The sequence below is a fragment of the Lolium rigidum genome, chromosome 6 (assembly GCF_022539505.1).
Source record: "Lolium rigidum isolate FL_2022 chromosome 6, APGP_CSIRO_Lrig_0.1, whole genome shotgun sequence".
Classification (NCBI taxonomy): Eukaryota; Viridiplantae; Streptophyta; class Magnoliopsida; order Poales; family Poaceae; genus Lolium; species Lolium rigidum.
The window spans coordinates 332009653-332031418 of NC_061513.1; the positions used below are offsets into that span (position 1 = coordinate 332009653).

Consider the following 21766-nt stretch of genomic DNA (forward strand, 5'->3'; position numbering starts at 1 on the left):
TTGGTTGTGGCACATGCGTTACGGACATGTAAACTTTCGCTCACTCCGAGCCCTATCTGCTGATGGCATGGTCGAAGGAATGCCTGCCATAGACCAAGTGGAGCAAGTATGTGATGGGTGCATGCTCGCCAAGCAGAAGCGGCTACCGTTTCCATCTCAATCAGCATATCGAGCAACACAACAGCTTGACCTGTGGCACGGAGATCTATGTGGGCCAATCTCACCTGCAACCCCCGGAGGCAAACAATATTTCCTGCTCCTGGTGGACGACTACTCACGCTATATGTGGGTTGTGCTGCTGCGCAGCAAGGATGAAGCTCTTGATGCACTGAAAAAAGTTCAAACCGCAGCTGAGGTTGAGAGAAACCTGAAGTTAAAGGCACTACGGGGCGGTGTATTCAACTCAGTTGAGTTTGTTCAGCACTGTGAACGACATGGCATCAAGCACTTTCGCACGGCACCGTACACACCGCAACACAATGGTGTTGTCGAGCGGAGGAATCAGATGGTCGTTGGAATGGCTAGGGGCCTGCTCAAAAGTATGGGTGTGCCAAACAAATTCTGGGGAGAAGCTGTGACAACTGCAGTTTACTTGCTGAACAGAGCACTGACAAAGAGCGTCAGAGGGATGACGCCTTATGAAGCATGGCATGGCAGAAAACCTTCAGTTCAGCATCTACGGACGTTCGGTTGCGTAGCACATGTGAAAAAGGTTGGGCCTGGCCAAACGAAGCTTGCAGACAGAAGCAAGCAAATGGTATTCATTGGTTATGAAGCTGGATCAAAAGCCTACCGTGTATTTGATCCAGATTGTGGGAAACTGGTTGTCACGCGTGACGTTGTGTTTGAGGAGGACAGGAGTTGGGATTGGAGCTCCTGGAAAAGCACGGAGCCACTTGTGATCACATACTCTGACCAGGCGAGTCAGACGGAGGGGCAGACTGCGACAGAGAGCGCTGCCGCGGCAGAAAACTCTGCCGAGCCAGTGGCGCCACAGCAGGAAAGGAGAAACAGGAAAGCATATGATGGAACTGCTATTCCATTCATCTTACCAGATGCTCCTTCGACGCCTGCACAGGTCGCTAGCTCACCTACCACTCCGCATACTGAACCATCTCAAGGCCCACAAGGTACACGACTTCTGGAAGAGATGTATGAAGAGACAGAGGTGGTCGATGCAGCCTACTCAGGTCTCTGTCTACTGGGGATGGAGGAGCCAGCAAATTTTTCAGAAGCAAGAAGAGAAGCATGTTGGATGCAGGCGATGAGAGAGGAGCTGAGCTCTATTGAGGAAAACTCCACATGGAAGTTGTGTGAACTGCCTAGAGGACATAAGTCAATAGGTTTGAAGTGGGTTTATAAGCTCAAGAAAGATCCAGATGGCAAAGTCATAAGACACAAAGCAAGATTAGTGGCAAAGGGGTATGCTTAGAGGCAAGGCATTGATTTTGAGGAAGTCTTTGCCCCTGTAGCACGCCCTGAATCCATCAGACTGTTGGTAGCACTTGCAGCTCAGTTTGAGTGGAAAATTCATCAAATGGATGTAAAGTCTGCCTTCTTGAATGGAGATCTTGCTGAGGAAGTATATGTTATTCAACCACCTGGATTTGAAGTCAAAGGCCAAAGCAATAAAGTGTATAAGCTGCACAAGGCTTTGTATGGGCTCAAACAGGCTCCTAGAGCATGGAATACCAAGTTGGATGCAACTCTGATAGAACTGCAGTTTGAAAAATGTCCTTCGGAACCTGGTTTTTACAGGAAAAAGGTGAACAATTCAGTTTTGGTTGTTGGAGTGTATGTTGATGATTTGGTAATTACTGGTGATAGTGAGGAAGTGATTGAGATTTTCAAGGAACAAATGAAGTCAAAATTCAGCATGACTGATCTGGGGTTGCTCAGCTACTATTTAGGCATAGAGGTGAAACAAACTGCCGGTTCCATCACCATGTGTCAATCTAGTTATGCAGCCCGAATCCTTGACAAGATGGGTATGACCGAGTGTAATCCCACTCACACACCAATGGAGCCAAGACTAAAGCTAAGCAAGCAGAGTCAGGCGGAGGAGGTGGATGCCACCATGTTCAGAAGTGTGGTAGGAAGCTTGAGATACTTGCTACACACCAGGCCTGACTTGAGCTTCTCTGTTGGCTATGTAAGTAGGTTCATGGAGAGGCCTACTAAAGAGCATCTGAGTGCAGTGAAGCAGATACTCAGATATATCAAAGGAACTCTAAGTCTAGGATGTAGTTACAGTAAAGATACAGAGGATCCTCAGCTGTTGGGTTTCTCTGATAGTGATCATGCCGGTGACGTAGATGATCGGAAGAGCACTACAAGGGTGTTGTATTTCTTTGGAAAATGTCCAGTTACATGGATTTCTCTGAAGCAAAAGATTGTTGCACAATCATCATGTGAGGCTGAGTATGTTGCAGCAGCCTATGCGAGTTGTCAGGGAATATGGCTGGGCAGGCTTCTTGGAGAAATACTTGGACACAAGGCAGAAAGATCACTGCTCAAGATTGACAATCAATCTGCTATCTCACTATGCAAGAACCCTGTTTTTAATGACAGAACCAAACACATTGATGTGCGGTACCATGTGGTGAGGAACTATGTGGAGGAAGGTAAGATCGCAGTTGAGCATGTGAGAACGGAAGATCAGTTGGCTGATATTCTCACTAAGTCGCTGTTGCGGTCAGAAACCCACCGGCGAGCAACGACGGGCAACACAGTAGAGCCGGGAGGCTCCCAGGATTGCGGCTGACCCTGGTCCCTCGGGCGACAGCCCGCAATGCCTTCTGGCACACGCGTCCTGGTGCTTACGAGGGCGTGCCACCTGACCTATACCCGGTCGGGAAGGTGATGGATTGCTTCGACTAGTTTCCTGCATGGCAAACACGTAAACATTAAATACGAGCCCCGATCGGCTCTTAAGTTGTTCTGTGGATCGGCTCAAAAAGCCGATTGCCCCATGGTTCACGTTAGATTTATAAGGACATGGGGATCATGCTTTATCAACATCAAGCTAAGCTAATCTACGATAGTCTTGGGTTTTCACCGTATAATCGGAACATCCTATGCGTAATTGAGCCTAGCAGATACGTAAGATGATGGAAAACCAACCCTAAAGAGGCCTAAAAACCAACGTGAAGTTGATCCCCGGAACAATCCCTCTAGAGCTTAGTAAACCACACCTTACGCACTACCGGATCCTTCAACCCGTTTATAAGGCCTAACCATACGGATATCAAACCAATCCTTGAAGAACAAGGAGCAACTATAACAGATTAGATCTACTAAATAATGAACAAGCAAGGTGCTGCCCTTACACCTAAAATAGGTGTAAGGGCAGCTAGATATCGAGGGGAAGCGTAGCTAAACAAGTGCGTCGTGAAAGCATTGTGATCAACCCCAAAACACCTAAGATAAGGGTGTTGCTCGCCATCAAAAAGGCTTCAGCACGAGCAACACCAAAAAACGAATAAACTGATACTGCCTAGATCGCAAGATGCGATCTAGGTAGCATGTTGCTTACCCGGGAGAAACCCTCGAAACAAGGGGTGGCGATGCGCCTAGATTGATTTGTTGTGAACGTGATCGTCCTCTTTCTCAATAACCCTAGATACATATTTATAGTCCGTAGACTCTTTATCTTGGGAAAAAAACCCAACCGTGTACGAGCTAAACTCTATCTCTTAATTCTAACCGACACGTATCCTACTATATTTACAGATACACGGGCAATCTTGCCCAAACTTCTTGTACAAGGCCGGTTCGGGAATATCTTCCATGTATATCTTCTAAGCTCATTTAATCACGGTCCATCTCCAGACTTGGTCAAATTCTGGTGATAACATTCGCTTGCCAGATTTCGATTCCAGTCGTTGAAGGAGAAGATTGGGATCCAGGAGGTAGGTCCAGGCATCAAGCTTAAGGGGGTGAAATGTTGACCTTTTAAGCTTGATGGATCTCTGAACCTGTCGAGTGTTTAGGTGTATGAAACTTTCTGTAATAAATCGTGCCAGAAGCATGCTGTGTCCATGTTGCGGCCAATTCCCAGTCGTAGGAGAACTAGTCCCGTAGCTGTTTAAGTTGCTAGAATTGTGCGAGACGTTGCCCACGATTACGTCCGTGGGATGGCGCGGAAGAAACGGATCGTGGGCGAGGTGATCGGACAAGTTGTTATTCCTCTGAATAAAAGGGAAAAACCCAGAAAAGACGTTGGTGTTGAGCGCGTCGCAAAACTGAGTGTCTCTCTGTTTTCTGTGTTCAGTTTCGTCAGAGAGAGAGAGGTCCTGAGCGGCGTGTCATCAATTTCTCACACAAATCCACTAATTCGCGTTGTGTTCTAGACCATTGATCTAACAGGGTCGAAGGTGACCCAGGTGATGCCGGAGTTGCCGAGGAGGCCCGATTCCTTGAGCAGGATCGCGAACCTGGACGCATTCACGCCCTCGGCGCGGTTCTTGTCGAAGTCGATGCCGCTGTCGGCGAGCAACTCGATTGCAGTGGCGTTGTGGGGGTGCACGCGCCGGTCGAACTCCCGGAGGTTGATCTCGAAGGCGACGGAGGGCCGGGAGTCCGCGGTGGCGAAGGCGAGGCCGACCTGGATGAGGTGGAGCGCGTTCACGTTGGCCTTGATGCCCTCGTAGCGCTCCAACGGAGAGAGCTCAAAGTACTTCTTGTTGCTTGGGGTGTGGATCTCGCCGGGGAACTCCGTGTCCATGGAGACGTAGGGGTACTGCTCCTTCGCGGAGCGGATCCGCTCGAACTCCTCCTCCAGGTTGGAGGCCCACACCTGCCGGATCTCCGCCGCCGGGTTCGCCAACCCGCCCTCCATGGCGCCCGGCTCCGGCCTCCGGGTGCACGCCTATCCGCGTCGGCGACGGCGGCGGGCTGAGAGCTTGGCTCGTCAGCGCTGGGAATGCCGAGGTGGACTCGGCGGAGACTGCTTTGGGTTTGGGGATTGTGGCGAAGACGCCCGCCCATGGCTCATTTATTGGCTTTGTAGGAGCCGACTTTGATCGGTTACAGCACGGGTGCGGGAGAAGAGAGAAGAGGGCTGGGGGGTGCTTTGAGATGTGTGTTGAGGAGAATGGACGGTGGAGTGACTGACAACAGACCGTTGAGGGCGTGCGTGCGCGCTATACCAATGATGAGCTGTTCCGGCCGTGGCGTGTCAAGTCTTCTGACCAGACCAGGACCAGACCAGGACGGTGGATTGACTCTTGGTCCAGCCAACACCAACTCAGCACAAAACGTAGTAATAAGCAGGTAAAATCATATGTCACAAAAAAGATCTATGAACACAACCTGATCATAAAATCTAATAAGCAGGCCAGGAAATGGAATCATTTGCACCACGCAATCAACCAAGAATGATGCACAACTATGTATGTGAAACTATATGTCAAAAACCATGCCAGTACTTAGGGGGGCCCTGAATGTTGCCATATTGTAATCATGTGTCAAAAAAATGCACCTTCTTATGCTATTTCTAGTTCCCTCAATGTTGACAGATTATAGAATTCTTCTAAATTGTTGCCAATGTTGCCATATCCAGGTACGTAGATATATAGATGACAACACTGTATATCAGGCACATTGTCTTGCCAACTCAAAAACAAACATCTAGGTGCACTCACCCTTGCATCACTCATCCAACTACAAACAATAGCTCAACTGCTCATTTCTTTGCAGCAACCAACACACACACACACACTATAACAAGAAGTGCAAATACAATCTTCAAAAGTAAAACTACATCTTCCATTAGTCCAATAGCTTTGCTCCTCGTCTATTGTTCAGGTCATAGAGTTGTAGCCGCTTGTTCCCACTCCTTCAACTCCATGGTCATGTCCTCTGCCTAGCCCAGTGCATCCACTGCATCATCACCTCTAATAATATCGTTGGCCAGCAGATAAGTGAAATACTTCAACTCCAAGTGGAAGAAGTTGCATCCATGTTGTACATTGTAAACCTAAATAAACTTGAAGGCTGAACATTTGACCTGCAACATCAACAAATTCAGTTAGAACTACCTAATACCTGAAAAATTGTGAAACTAAGAAAACACATCTGCAGAGACAAGTCGACTCCCCGCATGATTTTCGCACTTGAAGAACACACAGCCATCATGTGCCGCATGTGCGAATTCAAGCGCTTGATGACCAGGCCTCAATCTGGGCAGCTGAGGAGGGGAATGAATGGGCCACATCGGTGCAGCAAAGAGCGCGTCGAGTTTGAGGTCGACATGGCGGTCACGGCAGAGATCCTGCGTCAATGATCCAGCTCAGGTGGCACCTGTGTGCGGCTAGGGTTTGAAACCAGAGAGGAGTAGGGGATTTCCTGGACTGATTTCGCGCAAAGGAGACGCGCTCCTCTAGTAACTGTCAAAAAAAAAATTACACCAAAAAAATAGTAACTGTAAAAAAATTTGCACTTATCCTCCTCTTACCTCTCAGCTTCACAAATACACAACGCGAGACGGTGAAAGTTCAGTGACCAACGGCCTCCACTTCATCAAATACAATGACATACGTTCAACAAAGACATTCGATGGGACATGTTGGTGTATTCAATGACCGTAATTCGTGTATAGTACAATCAAGTGACTAAGACTGCTCATACTGGGAGTGACTTAGCTAGTAACATCACACACACAGTGGAGAATCTGAAACGAAAAATGGAGGGTGGGCTTGAATAAAAATATACAACAATTTAACATGTATGCTTATGTAAGATGGGTAAGTTCAGAAATAGTTCTCAACAAACAATTAATGGGTTTCACCATTTAGCCGAGCATATGGATCATGAATCACGCCTACAAGACCCAGTTTGGAAAGACATGCACTATTTATATCTTGATTTAGCAGCTATTTGCCTCTCTCACTACCAAAGTTTGAAGCTCTCATCATCATATATGGCCTGAGAACAATTATTTGATGAACTTATGCTCAAATTAGAGGGTAGGCTCGAGCATATTGACGCCTACCCGGTAAATTCACCCCCGATCACACACTCCAAGATATCTTAGTGACATGGCATACCAATACATGAAGGAAGAGAGAAAGAGGTGGTAACTAGTTATGTTTACCGTAACACCACACATCCCAAGACAAAGTAAGTCTGCAAATTAATAACTGAGATTTTGCATGATACCACCTCTAAATTATTTTAGTGACATGGCATAACAAAAAATGACGAAAGAGAGAAATAGGTGGTAACTAGTTATGTTACCACAAAATCACACATGCCAAGACAAAGTAAGTCTGAAAATTAATAACCGAGATTTTGCATGATATCACCTCTAAATTACTTTCCACTATGAAGGTAGTAACATGAACTAGTAACTTATACATGACACCACCTTATGCTACTCCCCACTATGAGTAGCCTAATAATGTATTTTACTCCTTTAGGTATTGCTCTGTTTTCTCCTCTCATCTACTCTGCTTTGTTTCCTTTAGACACCATCTTATGCTACTCTCCACTATGAGTAGCCTAATAATGTATTTTACTCCTTTAGGTATTGCTCTGTTTTCTCCTCTCATCTACTCTGCTTTGTTTCCTTTAGGATACAACAGATATGATTCCACATCGTATTTGTTTTCAAATTTGTTTTAGAGAATCCATATATCCAGTTTGAAGTAATATGACGGATAAGGATATCCGATTCCAATCTTGATACCGGATAAGGTGTATGAAATAGCACCTGCATATTCGTATCCGAAAATTATTTAGGATTATCCAATAGATTTTATCTTATTAATCCGATTTTTATCCAAAATATCAAAATTAATATAGCATGTATAGTAGACAGTTAGTTGGTCCTAATATCTCACTTACCTGGTCTCTCTATCTAATATGGAGTTCAAATTTTTTATGATGATTGGCCCCGATCTTACACATACCTATACTTGGGCATCAATCGGGTTAGGCCGGGCCGAGAAAAACCCGACGCAAGAAAACTAGGCCCAAGCACGACCGAGCCAAAAGCCCTGAAATCCGATCTGAATCCGTTAAGAAAAAATATGGTACTATTAGGATATGATGAAGGCAAAATCCAATAATATGGTATTAGGATGTGGTGAAGGCAAAATGCGATATGATTCGGTCCGATCCATTTACATCTCCAGTTTCCTTCCTCTATTCTGAAATGGAAGGGATCGATTTATAAACCGAACTGAAAAATCGATTTGAAACCGAAGCTGGTCAGGGCATGAATTTTAACCAACCAAAGAATAGTTTTCTCCCCCGTTGCTGTTCACCCCAAATCAACGAATCAAGGGACGCTATACACTTGTACAGACTACTACTACAAACAGGAGGCGCTAGGATCGAATCAACGCAAGGTTAACGGCACGACTAGCTAGCTATGGTCGGGTTCTTCTCAGCGGGAGCGGGGCGACCTTGCGGCTGTTGCCGTTGCCGTTGCCGTTGGCGGTGGCAGGAGCAGCGGTGATGACGCCGCCCTAGCTGTTCTCGTCGTCCGCGTCCGCGGCGGCGAGGTAGAGGTCGAGATCGAACTCGAGGCCGTGGAGCACCCCGGCGAATCCCCGCACGCCCTCATTGACGAAGTACTTATCGCGGATGCGGCGGAAGGCGCCCCAGGTGACGGCGCTGTCGGAGCCCGCCTGATGCGACCTCCCGGCCTCGCGCTTCACGCCGAGCTCGTCCGCCAAGCCGTCCAGCGAGCCGGGGAGCCAGCACGGGCACCGGCTTGCCATGTGCTTCACGTCGTACACCTCGCCGCCGAAGAAGACGCGCACGAGGCGGAGGAACTCGGGGAGGGTGTCGGGGAGGTGGCGGCCCGTGAGCAGCCTCACGAGGTACCCGAAGTCGTAGGCGGGGTGGAAGGTGACCCAGGTGACGTCGGAGTCGTCGTCGCCGTCGCCCGGGCAGACGAGGCCCGAGCCCATGAGCAGGGACGCGAAGTCGCGCGCGTCGACGCCGTCGGCGCGGTTCCTGGCGAAGTCGATGCCGCTGTCGGCGAGGAAGGCGATGGAGGTGGGGTTGTGGGGGTGCACGCGCGGGTCGAACTCCCGGAGGTTGATCTCGAAGGCGACGGCGGGCGGGGAGTCCGCGGTGGCGGCGAAGGCGAGGCCGACCTGGATGAGGTGGAGCGCGTCCACGTTGGCCTTGATGCCCTCGTAGCTCTCCGACGGGGTGAGCTCCGTGTGGTGCTTGCTGGGCTTGTGGATCACGCCCGGGAACTCCGTGTCCATGGAGACGTAGGGGTAGTGCTCCTGCGCGTGCTGGATCCACTCGAACTCGGCCTCCAAGTTGTGCGCCCACACCTGCCGGATCTCCAGCTTGCTCTCCGCCGCCGGGTTCGCGAACCCGGCCTTCATGGCGGCCGACGGCGTGCCGAGAGGTTGGGTCGCGGAGCGCTGAGAAGTTCGAGTTGGGTCGCAGACTGGTTTGGATTTGGGGAATTGTTGCGAAGACGGCCATGGCTTTATAGGAAGCGGAGTTGGTCGGTTCCAGCCCACGGTGCGGGGAGCGGGAGGAGAAGACGGCTGGGGGCGCTTTGAGATGCGTGTTGAGGAGAATGGATGGTGGAGTGACTAACAGACCGTTTATGCCGTGCGCGCTATACCAATGATAAGCTGTTCCGGGCGTCTCAATTCTGACCAGACCAGACCAGTTTCTCTCGATCAAAAAGGACCAGACCAGGACGGTGGATTGACTCTTGGTCCAGCCAGCACCAACTGAGCACAAAACCTATAAACACAAAATCACATGTCAGAAAAGATCTATGAACACAACCTGAACATAAAACCTACTAAGCAGGTAAGAAAATGAATGAAGATACAGTTCAGCAGTCAAACAATCATTTGCGCCACTCAACCAAGAGTGCTGAAATTGATAAATCTAGCAGTACAACATGCATACCATGTCCTACTCTTCATCAAACATATAGTGTAACAATCGACTTAACGCGAAGAGTGAACCAAATGAACATGGCACAAGCAAAAGGCATCTGGCAAGAGGAAAAAATATATCATCTGATCATGTCAGAACAGTGTTGGACATGCAATGATCGGGTCTCTATGAAACAGCACATAAATCTTCTTTTCCACCTTCTGCTCCTTAATGGCAGAAAACTGATTTTACCAAGTAGATAAAATAAGCGAATAACATATACGAACAATTCACAGTAACTACAGATAGTGAAGTGCTCCATCATGTTGGCCGTTCAAAATTCATCTGTACACACATGTAAAACCCTCAAATTTCCAAATGCCGTGACACAGGAATTACGAGAAAGGAACTGGATGTCTTGAACATTTACAAAGAAGGCAGAAGCAAATGAAATAATACTAAACGGTTATCGATGCTACCTTGCACAGGATAGTAGTTTCAAAAATGAAGTTATAACTGATGACTAAACAAAACGAAACAAAGATGCTTCTTCTCTACTGGATTCTCAAGCAGAATCAGGTCTACGCGCCGCCTTTTCTTCTCCTAGTAGTTCTTTTTACAGTATATGGAGTCCCAGCAGTAACTCTGACGGTCTTCTGATCACGATCATTCCCAGGCTGCTCATTCAGGGGCTGGCTACTCTCTGCGGGTACACTTGTACTGGCAACGGTGCTGGTCTCTGTGGGTGAACTTGTCCCAGGAACACTGCTGGTCTCTGCGGGTGCGCTTGTTCTGGGAAGAATTCTTGTTTTCTGGGATTTGCTTGCGCTAATCTGCCTCCTTAGGCGCAGCATCTCACCCTTTGCTAACGCCAGTTCCTCTTCAAGGTGTCTAGACCTCATTTCAAAGGTCTCCTTCTCTGTCTGAAGCCTTGTGATAAGATTCTGAGCATCCTCGCTATTTTCCTGAGCCACGGTAGTGATTTTCTGTTGCTCATCCAGAGCTTTTGATAGCATCTCTTTCTCTGCCTCGAGAGTGGCATTCTTAGAATGAGTCGTCTCTAGCGCCTTAGACAGTGACAGTGCACTCGTGTTCATCTCGTCAAGTGATCTGGTTGCCTCGTCCAGGTCTGCTTCGAGGGCTCTTCGTGCTTGGGAATCTACCTGCAGTTGTTTGGCCAAAGCTTCAAGCTCCCTATTCAAGGTAGTCACGATTCTCCTTTCATCGACAAGCTCCTGTGTGGTGGACTCAAACTTCTTATACACATCCAGCAATTCTTTCTTCAGATTGTCACGACCTTCCACGACAGATGCAAGCTCTTTAGATGTAGCTTCAAGTTCTTCCTGCCCCTTCTGAACCATCTCTTTAACTGAGACCAGCTCATCTGACAGAGCTCTAGATATTGATTCTACCTCTCCAAGCTTGGAATTCAGACCATCTTGCATTTCATTGAACTCAGTTTGGAGGTTTGAAATCTGCAATACCAGGTCCTGATTCATTCTATTTGCTTCAGAAAGTTCATCTGAAAGTTTGGAAACCTCAGCTCTGGAATCACTTAGGGTCTCTTCAGTGGATTGAAGGGAATCTCTTAAACTTTTCAATGCCACGACTTCATTTTCTAGCATGGCTTTGGTGGCATCCAATTCCTGGTTCAATTTGAGAATGATTTCATGGTCTTTATTGGAGTCACTTAATGCAACAGAGAGCTTTCCTTCCATCTGCTTGATTAGATCATCTTTCTCAGAGAGTAGCCCAGAATCTTGATTTGCTCTTGTCTCAGAAGAAGCCTTCAAGTCTGCATACTCTTTTATTAACTCTTCTATTTTTTCCTCAGCTTCATTCTTTGCAGAGTTCAATATTTGAAGCTTCTCACTTAGTGAATCAATTGAAGACGTCTTAGAAGCAAGATCGTTTTTCGTTGTATGAATCTCGTCCTCCAGGTGCTGTATTTTAGCATTTGCAAGATCAAGGCTCTCTTTAGTTTGATCAGCTAAAGAGCAAAGATTTTGGTAGTCTGCTTCCTTCAAAGAAAGTAATGAGCTGAGTTCCTTGATCTGTTTTTCCTTACTGTCAGTTTCTTGGCTGAGAAGAATTATTTTTTCCTGCAACACATTAGTTTCATCCACTTTCTCTGCCAGTTTGGCTTCAAGCACATCTTTGTCATTCCCAGCTTGTGCAATACTACTCTCTAGTCGCTGTATTTCATCCTTAAGCTCCTCAGCCCTTGTCTTCTCCCTTCTGAATTCTTCGCTTAGTGATGTTACAGTCTTTTTTGTTGAAGCCAATTGATCTAAGAGAGACGCTTCCTGCTCCTGGAACTTTATCGATTGCTTCTTTTGTGCTGCCTGTTGCTCTAGCAACCTTTTCTCATAGTTGTCCCTCGTGAAAGAGATCGCTGCCTCTTTTTCAGCCAACTTGCTCTCCAACTGAAAAAATAGCATTATAGACATATCAGATAAATATCCCATTTTCATATGTCAATTCGAACAAATATAGACTTCAAGGTATTAAAGAACTTAAAATACTTGTTGCATCCCTATGCGAGTTATACTCTTGAGAGAACCAATTAAAATAACATTATGGCAGGAAATAAGAATATTAATGCGTGCATGTTTATCCCTGAGTCCTATACTTACCAGCCTAACAAAAACTATTTCTAGTCATTCAATTTGTGAGTACCCCATTTCTTTAAAGCACACACTCGCCATCGTGCACACACGCATGTGAAAACACGCATGCATGGAAAGATGAATTATCTATGCTTATGCACAGTACTATTTGCATCACTTCTTTATTCCTTTCTTGGGACCTTAGCTAAGACTATACAAGAATATCACAGGGCACTTCAAAAGATAGTCAAATGAGTGGAAAATACGCTGACTAAGAAATAGTGAGGTTCAACGGATGGCTAACATGTAAAACACACTAATCAAGGACAAGCAGGCTAAGCCAATCTCCACCATATAATAACTCAATTAAACACAAAGGTAAGATCGCAAATGAAAAAATTCAGAAAATGCATGAGCAACTTTCTTGAACTTATGGTGAAATATTCCATATTAACTTAGCTCCTCAACTGAATCTTTTGCATATTTTCGCGAAAAGCAATGTACGTAGGATATGCGCCATATTTATTACTTAATCAAGACTTTCCAAATATACTCGCAATAAAGAGTACAGAAGGTGGTGGCAATTCTGAAAGAGAGATATGCACGGGATTAAGCAAGGACTAGTAAGGCATGATTATCAGTAAGGCTATACTAAATTACAAATCGGCATATATCATAACAGACAAACAGCAGTAGCAGACACTAAGTACAGGTTGGCAGATGATTTACAGATGAGATGGCTGATTGCAAGGTCTCCTTTTCCTGTCGAGAAGTACCATACAATGCAGCAAGAACACCTGAGGCAACAACTGCAATTGCATTCAGAAGACCAGCAAGTGGATTTCCTGGAGGTTGTTCTTGCACCACTGGTAAGGGTGATTCAGGTTTAGGGGCTTCAAGTAAAGGAGCTTCTGCCTGAGTTACTGCAGGCTGTGGTTCATCAACCTTTGAGACATCCTTTGTCTCTACAATGAGAAAGCAACATCAAATGATTATCTAACTTTGCCAAACCATGATACATGCAAAAACAAATGAACTATATCCGATGTGTTTACAAAATATTTCTAAGTTAGCTGTACAAGTGAACAAGCACTAGATCGTAAGTCTATTGTGATGCCAAGGAGGAGCACCAGGACAGTACAAAGACAGAGCAATTCAAAGCAATCTCATTCTGAAGTAAAAGGCCACAAGTGATACTCAGGTCTAGTTTCAGTTAATAATAAAAAAGAGATTCAAATAGTAAACAGTCGAGCGAGACCATGATGAGTTCGCAGGTACACTAGAAAGTATTTATACAAACAAGAAAGACAAAGGAACGCATGATAGTAGATCCCAGTAGGATTTTCTACACTATTCATAAATCCTATCTTTATAGTATGCCTATTTAAAATGAAGGGGGGAAGCTCTGACCATCAAGTACGGCCTTGTTAGGTTTACAGATGATTTTATTACGTCCAATCTTGAAAGTTTTGTAGCAATTCTGCGCTTGCTGATCTATCTTGGGGGCAAGGATCCCCTTTCTTCTAATAAACCCTTGGGGTAACGACATGCCAAAAACTGCGATGAAATTAAGAAGTGACATCTGAATCATATGCCATAATCAAATTCGAAATTTACTTGAGGTAAGTCGTGAGTAATGGGTACATGATTCACAGCTGTTCAATCATACTTTCAGAATTAAGCACTGTCGTGCCACACCGACTACACTCAAATGCATGATTTTGCCATGCCCAAACTGACCGATGCTGCATTGCACGTACGGGCCTATTTCCACAAAACCTAGAGATGAACCTTTGAGGCGTGGCATAGATCAAGGGTAGGATTTAGTTTGAGGAATTATCTACAGTCATGATCAACGCCTTATAAAAAACATGTTAGTATGTAGAGAATTTCTGGTCGGAAAACAAATTTGTAGATCAAAGCTATAATTTACAGACTACTAATCAGATTTGGGTGATTTTCTACAAAAAAAACACAACAGAGATTCATGTTTAAATTTGAATTTCAGCAGGAATATTCTTGACATGTAACATCTCATGCATATATACAAAATTACAATGCAACACTAAATGTGGTAGTAATGGCCCAAACATAATTTTCTTGTTAGGCTGCTATTTTAGTTGCAAAAATAGGTGCATTCCGCAGTCTAGCTGCACTGTTTTAAAGTTGGTTCAGGACCTCAGGCTCCTGTGACATTCTTGGAACTGTCAGGTCATTACGTAAGGTGGAAATTTCCATCCGATGTTTTAAGTGTGAATCTAAGACGGCACGTTGTCATTGATATCTTTGTTCTAGCAGTTCACGAATGTACTGGTCAGCAATCTTTATAACGCTGGTCAGTTGAGGAAAAATCTGGGTTAAAACCCTTTTTCCTCGAACAGCAGTATCAGACAGATTGGGCGAACATATACAGAACAGAATTCAACATCAACAAACGAATCGTGGGACGGAGTGGCACACTGACCGGTCACGAGTCCGCCGCTGCTGGGCGCGGCCGCCTTGGCGGCGGTGTCGCGGAGGAGCGGGAGCGCGGAGACGCCGAGGAGCACGGCCCGGCGCGCGAGCACGTGCCCCGGCGCGTGGGACGGGGTAGACGGCCCGCCATCGGACGACGACGCGACGATGGGCGCGCCTCTCCGCGCGCGGTGGCGGCCGGCGGCGGCGGTGGGGGAGCGATGGCGGCAGGCGAGCGGCGGCGACGGCGACGGCGAGAGGAGGAGGAGGTACCCCATCGCGAGCGCCGCCCCTGAGAAGCAGCGGCGGAGGTGGTGGGAATGGCGGTGGTGGTGGTGCAGCGGATTACCGGATTAGGAGCTGGCCCATCGCGGAGGCGGAGCAGGGGAGAGAGTGGGTGGGGCTCGGCTGCGGAAAGGCGATTTGTTTTGGGTGGGTAATTACGGATGTACCCCTGTGTTTTTGAAGCTGCACGAATCTTGGCGAAGGGTGGTATGGGGTGTTCACCACTGGGCGTGTGCATAAGGGCATCTCCAGCGGCGCGACGCATTTCGGTCCGTTTGCACCTAGGGGTGGCTCCAGCGGTCCAACGCATTTTGGGCGTTTGCATCAATTATGAAGTTTCCAAACAACAAAATAAAGAATTCAACGAAGTCATAGTTATTACATTCAAATTTTAAAAAGTCTACATGAAAGTAAGATAGTATTCCTCTAGGCATGATCTTCCTGGCCAGCCAATATCCACTGATGCTCAATCAGATCCGTCTGCAGCTGTTTGGAGACGTTCTCGTTAGTGACTTCTGCATTGATATGTAGATACTCCTGCCAAGATGAAGCTCCAGGAAGTGGCGCCACCAGCTCACCTTGGAATTCCCGGTGGTTCTCATTGCGGCCATCGGGACGCTCGTTCTCAACGATCATGTTGTGCATGATCACGCAGCATGTCATCACCTCATGCATGGTCTTCGCCGACCATGTTCTTGCGGGTGACGGACAATTGCCCACCGAGTTTGGAGCACACCAAATCCGCGCTCCACATCTTTCCCGCAAATCTCTTGCATCTTGGCAAACCTCCTCGTCTTCTCGGAGTTTGGATTACGTACGGCCTTCACCAATGTGGCCCGGTCGGGATAGATGCCATCAGCAAGATAATATGGCTTGTCATATGCATTTCCATTGATCTCATAGCTCACCCGGGGAGCTTTGCCTTGCATGAGCCGGTTGAAAACCGGTGATCAGTGCAACACATTGATGTCATTGTTGGAACCGGCCATGCCAAAAAACGAATGTCAAATCCATAAATCTTGAGATATGACATCTTCAAGAATGACAGTTTTTCCCTCCTCATGCCCGCTGTACGCACCATGCCATCCAAATGGACAGTTTTTCCACTCCCAGTGCATGCAATCTATGATGCCAATCATTCCTGGGAACCCTCTAGACTCGTTGATAGACGGGAGCCGCCTTGTATCCTCAATAGTTGGCTCCCTACAGTAATACTCTCCGAACACTGCAATCACGGCTCGGCAAAACCTGTACATGGCCTCAAGGCAGGTGCTCTCACCCATTCGAAGATACTCATCGAATATATCCGCAGCCATTCCATATGAGAGCATGCGAATAGCCGCGGAGCATTTTTGGTAGGAGGTGAAGCCTAGCGCACCTGTTGCATCGGGCCTGCATTGGAAGTAGGGCTCGTAGTTTCTGACGCCCCGTAGAATGACCAAGAACAGGTGTTATCACCAGATTTTGGACAAATCCAGAGGTGGGCCGGGCTTGGAAGATTACACGTGGAAGATTTCTGAAGCGGCCTGGCACGAAGGGTTTGGGCTGAATTGCCCGTGTATCTTTATTTGGTAGTTTATTATCTTAGATAAGAGTTAGAGTTTGTATCGTGCACGATGGGATATTCCCATGTTAGAAAGTCCCCTGGACTATAAATATGTACCTAGGGTTTATGGAATAAACAACAACTCACGTTCAACCCCAAACAAACCAATCTCGGCGCATCGCCAACTCCTTCGTCTCGAGGGTTTCTATCGGGTAGCGACATGCTGCCTAGATCGCATCTTGCGATCTAGGCAGCACAAGCCCCACGTTGTTCATGCGTTGCTCGTACCGAAGCGCTTTTGATGGCGAGCAACGTAGTTATCATTAGATGTGTTAGGGTTAGCATTGTTCTTCGTTTAAGCATGCTTACGTAGTGCAACCCTTGCATATCTAGCCGCCCTCACACCTATCTCGGTGTGGGGGCGGCACCCCGCTTGATCATTATTTAGTAGATCTGATCCGTTACGATTGCTCCTTGTTCTACAAGGATTAGTTTAATATCTCGCAATAGTTAGGCCTTACAAAGGGGGGGAGGATCCAGTGGCACGTAGGGTGGCGTTCGCAAGTCCTAAACGGGATGTTCCGAGGATCAACTTCATGTTGGTTTTTAGGCCTTGTTTAGGATCGGCTTACGAGCACCGTGCGTGGCCGCGAGGCCCAACCCGGAGTAGGATGATCCGATTATGCGGTGAAAACCCTAAATCGTCGTAGATCTCATTAGCTTTATCTTGATCAAGCAGGACCACCAAGTATTCGTGCACCCCGTACGAATCATGGGTGGATCGGCTCTTTGAGCCGATTCACGGAGATAACCCGAGAGCCGATCGAGGCTCGTATTTAACGTTTACATGTATGCCCCGCAGGAAACTAAGCGAGGCATCCCCATCACCTTCCCGACCAGGTATAGGTCAGGTGGCACGCCCTTGCACTTCGCATCGCCGCGTGTGACCGAGAAGAGCATTGCGGGCCGTCGCTCGGAGGGGTCTCGGCCAGCCGCGGCTCTAGGCTCTTCCCGGCTCTACGGTGTTGACAAGGCCGCTGCCCGCCGGTGGGTTTTGGCAGATCAACACATTCCGGCACGCCGGTGGGACAAACGTCTACATCAACCACATCGCCATCTACATCCGAGATGGCGGACGGCACGCCGGTCACCTACGAGGAGCTGCCCGACGAGCTCAAGAAGCAATACAATGAGATCAAGGCCACCCTCGAAGCCGACCTCATCGGCTCTTTTCAGAGAACCCGTTCCCATGGCATCAGATGGAAGGGATTCTCGCCACAAGGTGCACTCGATGGTATAGACCTCTCTGCCCCGTCGGAGGAGCGCACCAGGGGCTTGCGGCAGGAGATCAACTACTTGGTGGCTCACTCGCTACACCGCCACTCTGAGAACTTGGTCAACGTGTTGGAGCGTGTCGCTCTGCGCGTGATCCAGGAGATCATGAGCCACCGCACTCGCCGTCGGGACCAGCTCTCGGGACTCATCAAGGAGAGTTGCCACTCCGGTCCCCGTCCACCGTTGCCATATGCGTTGGCAGCACTCGCCGAAGTGCCGACTACACCGGCATTCCTCGTCTACAAGATTGGTGGTGACCCTAGTGACTACCGGTTCTTAATGGAGGCGCCTAAGGAGATCCCTCAAGGATACGCGTGCACGTATGTGCCGGATTGTGGTGACCGGGCACTCACAAACCAGGCCACAACATCGGGGACTCCGGCGAAGACAGGAGGAACGTCGACAACGGAGCTTGAGAAGCGGACGTGGCCAACTAAGTACGCCACACCGACGAAACTCCCGAGCCCAGCTCCTGCAGCTTGGCTCGGAGCCGGAAAAGCAAACATGGCTGGCTAAGTACGCCACCCCGGCGAATCTTCGCAGTGCAACTCCTACAGCCAGACACGACGGATCAGATCGGTACCATACCGAGAGACCGGTTCGGCATGGTGCCGAAAGAAGGGCGATCGGCTATTCCAAGCCGTACCCCGACGATTACGAGATGATCCCGCTGCCACCTAAATATCGGCTCCCCGACTTCTCCAAATTCGAGTGGATCGGATGGCTCCAGCTCCATCGAGCACGTCGGCCGATATTTGGCTCAACTAGGACCGGCTTCAGTGTCGGATCAGCTACACGTGAGGCTCTTTTCACAGTCCCTCACGGGATCGGCTTTTGGATGGTACACCTCTTTGCCGAAGCAAACTCCATCCAGTCTTGGAAGCAAGCTCGGAAGAACAATTCCATATGCAATACCATTCGGAAGCTTCCGAGTCCGGCATTGCCGATCTAGCACAACTACGTCGAAGCGCGGGGAAACGGTGACAGAGTACATCCGGCGCTTCAGGAATCTTAGGAACCGATGTTATTCGGTTCGTATAACCGAAAAGGAAGCAAGTCGAGTTGGCGAGTAGCAGGCCTCGCAACACAGCTCAAGGACATGGCCTCCCAAGCGGATTATCCCTCGCCGGCGCACATGGTTCGAAACTATCGGCATATGAACAGCGCCACCCGGACTCGTACCAAGACAAGTTCAAGCGTGCGTAGTCATGGTCGATACGAGAGGAAGATGAAGTGCCTGCGGGAGACCAAGAAATAGCGAGTGGCCGAGTGGACTCGGGGGGAACCCCCGTGTCCTCGCAAATGGGTAAAGCCACTAGGGCCGCCCGGGGATTTGATTTTGACGTGACCAAGACTGAACAAATCTTCGACCTCCTCGCTCAAGGAGAAACGAGTTGACGATTCCCGAAGGTCTCAAGTTCCCTACGGCGAAAGAGCTAAACGGAAAGCCGTACCGCAAATTCCACAACTCGCTCTCCCATGCCACCAACGACCGCAGGGTGTGGCGTCGGCACATCCAAGCGGCGATAGAGAAGGGGCGGCTAATTTTCAACCAGCACGCCATGAAGGTCGACACCCAACCCTTCCCCGCCGTTAACATGGTGGAAGTTACCTACCCCGAGGGTTGCCAGCCAGGTCCCTCGTTCGAGCATCAACATGGTAGGACCCGGGAACCACTCGGCAAAGATGGAGATGAGGGCAGCTGCTCTCATAGCAAGGATACGAGAGGAGGCCGCTCCACGCGATCGGCTCCGTCATGATGGCAAGCGCTACGTCACGAGAGGAGAGGTGAAGAACATAAGATATCAACGGCCTCTCTCGATCACCTCCTCAACAAATATGTGAGTCAGTATGACCAACGCCGACGGTCCAATTATGATGATAGAGGAGATCGTCTGGCTAGAGAAGCCAGAAGACATCGTCGGCAGGATCGCGAGGAGGAGGAGCACGAGCGCTGTGCCACGGAAACATCAAGGGAGCAAGATGACAACGCCAGACACTGGGACTGCCCCTTCTTCAGACACTGCTGGGATTCAGGAATGAGCCGATTGCCCACGATCGGCAATTGCCCAGAATGCAACAAGAAGAAGAAGGAGGCAGCCAACGTGTCTGTGTTCGAGCGCCTAGGGCCTCTCCCGCCACAAAGCAAACGCGCTGAGTCACCTCGTTGGGCAGATCTTGAGGGTTCGGAAGACGAGGGAGAAGTAGAAGAAGACAGGTACCACCGGCCAAGGTGGTGCCCCGACGGACTCAGCCGTTCCCAAAAGCGCAGGGTTCAGCGATTGCGCGGCCCGGAGGAAGCCGAAAGGTTGTACCCGCATACGCTAAGGAAGGCACGACCCGATCCGGCTGCAAAGGTTCAGCGAACCCTGGATGAAGAGGGTCGTCCACGGAAAATGGAGTGGCGCCCCAAACAAAGGAAAGCCGATGATGAGACATCGGCTGGCACAAACATGGTACTCGTCTTGCCGACAGAGCTTAGTGCTCCACGACTCTACGGAGCACTCAAGGTGGACGACAGCAAGCGCATCAAGTCAGAGGTTGGGTTGGTTTTATCCAGCCTGACCAAGTAACAAGATTAAACCAATGAGCAAACCAGGTGAGGCTGATCCTTGTGATCGGCCCTAAAAATTTATGAAGGGAACTTACAAAACCTTCACCGAGCAAGCAACGTGTAGGCCGACTCCAGCAATCGGCCAAAATTATCCTCACCCACCATTCTGCCTGGGTTCAACATGTTATCCAACAGAGCCGATACCATCAATTCTCTTGACAGAATCGGCTCGGGGGGCACCCAGGTAGATAAAATACGAGGATATGCAACGGAAGCATCTCATCTTCTGGTGATGGGTATTGGAATATGGGGCCGATGCACAGGTCGGCCGTAAAAAATTCGAAAAAATTCGATAATTTTCGAGCACAGCCGATGCAGCAGGCATCGACTTAAGGATACGAAAGCCGATGCATGGCCATCGACTCAAGAGGAGTAACTGTTACGATCAGAGGGTCAATGGAGCACAAAGGGAGATTTTTTATGAAGGAACTCCTCAATGGAGCAGTTTGGAAGCTCAGATCCTCTCTTCAAGAACAATGTCAGGAGCAGCATGGGCGTGCGGATCAGGTCAAGGATGGATTGCCTTAGATTCACCAAAGGAAAGGAGCCGATCTAGCCAGCGAGAACTAAAGAAGCTCGGGGGGCAGCTCACCTTGAAGGCTCTCTGCTTTGGGAAGCCGATCTATGTGCAGATCGGCTGGCTCTGCATAAGAAGCTCCTTCAGATATGATCAAGCCCAGGTCCATACAGCCAATTTGTGTATCCTCGTCTCTGTCGTGCTTTGGCTGAGACTCGGGGGGCAACAGACCTGTTTTTTAAGAGCCGATTAGAGTCACCTCGGCTGCGGCCGCATCATGATCGTCTCAGGGAGGAACTGGGAAGGAAAAGCCGTCGTCTAGTACAGGGCTTGGACTGTGCTGTTGCTGCAAGAAAAGGAAAGGGACTGGATTCTCAAAATAGCCGATGAGTTGTTGTCGGCTAAGGGATTGCGAAGAATTTTGGTCAGATATCTAATCGCAGCCTAAAAATTGAGAAGTTCTTAGCCTACGAGCTAATTAGAATCCGGTTTCCTCGGCGTTCAAAAGGAAAGAAGTCCGACGCGTTGCTATCGGTCTT

The 21766-nt window shown here is 48.5% G+C and overlaps 2 protein-coding genes across 2 annotated transcripts; both read right to left on the bottom strand.

Annotated features, from left to right (window-relative positions):
- Positions 1 to 8474: 8474 nt before the first annotated feature.
- LOC124664807 (probable CCR4-associated factor 1 homolog 11) lies at positions 8475 to 9353 on the bottom strand. The gene has a single exon (XM_047202245.1). It carries the CDS (start codon positions 9351 to 9353, stop codon positions 8475 to 8477), a length of 879 nt encoding a protein of 292 aa, XP_047058201.1.
- A 1067-nt stretch (positions 9354 to 10420) lies between these two features.
- LOC124660584 (MAR-binding filament-like protein 1) lies at positions 10421 to 15223 on the bottom strand. The gene is made up of 3 exons (XM_047198407.1): positions 14941 to 15223; positions 13206 to 13441; positions 10421 to 12293 (listed from the first exon to the last, which is right to left on the bottom strand). The coding sequence occupies exons 1-3, from the start codon at positions 15206 to 15208 to the stop codon at positions 10449 to 10451; spliced, it is 2349 nt and encodes a 782-aa protein (XP_047054363.1). The 5' UTR covers positions 15209 to 15223; the 3' UTR covers positions 10421 to 10448.
- Between the last annotated feature and the right edge of the window lie 6543 nt (positions 15224 to 21766).

What these genes read in the sequence shown, in the direction of transcription:
- LOC124664807 (XM_047202245.1), bottom strand. Translation starts at nt 9,353, where the DNA reads ATGAAGGCCGGGTTCGCGAACCCGGCGGCGGAGAGCAAGCTGGAGATC.
- LOC124660584 (XM_047198407.1), bottom strand. Translation starts at nt 15,208, where the DNA reads ATGGGGTACCTCCTCCTCCTCTCGCCGTCGCCGTCGCCGCCGCTCGCC. An exon ending in CAGCGGCGGACTCGTGACCG is followed by an intron (nt 13,442 to 14,940) that starts GTCAGTGTGCCA and finishes TTCTCATTGTAG; the next exon opens with AGACAAAGGATGTCTCAAAG. An exon ending in TGCAATCAGCCATCTCATCT is followed by an intron (nt 12,294 to 13,205) that starts GTAAATCATCTG and finishes CTATTTTTTCAG; the next exon opens with TTGGAGAGCAAGTTGGCTGA.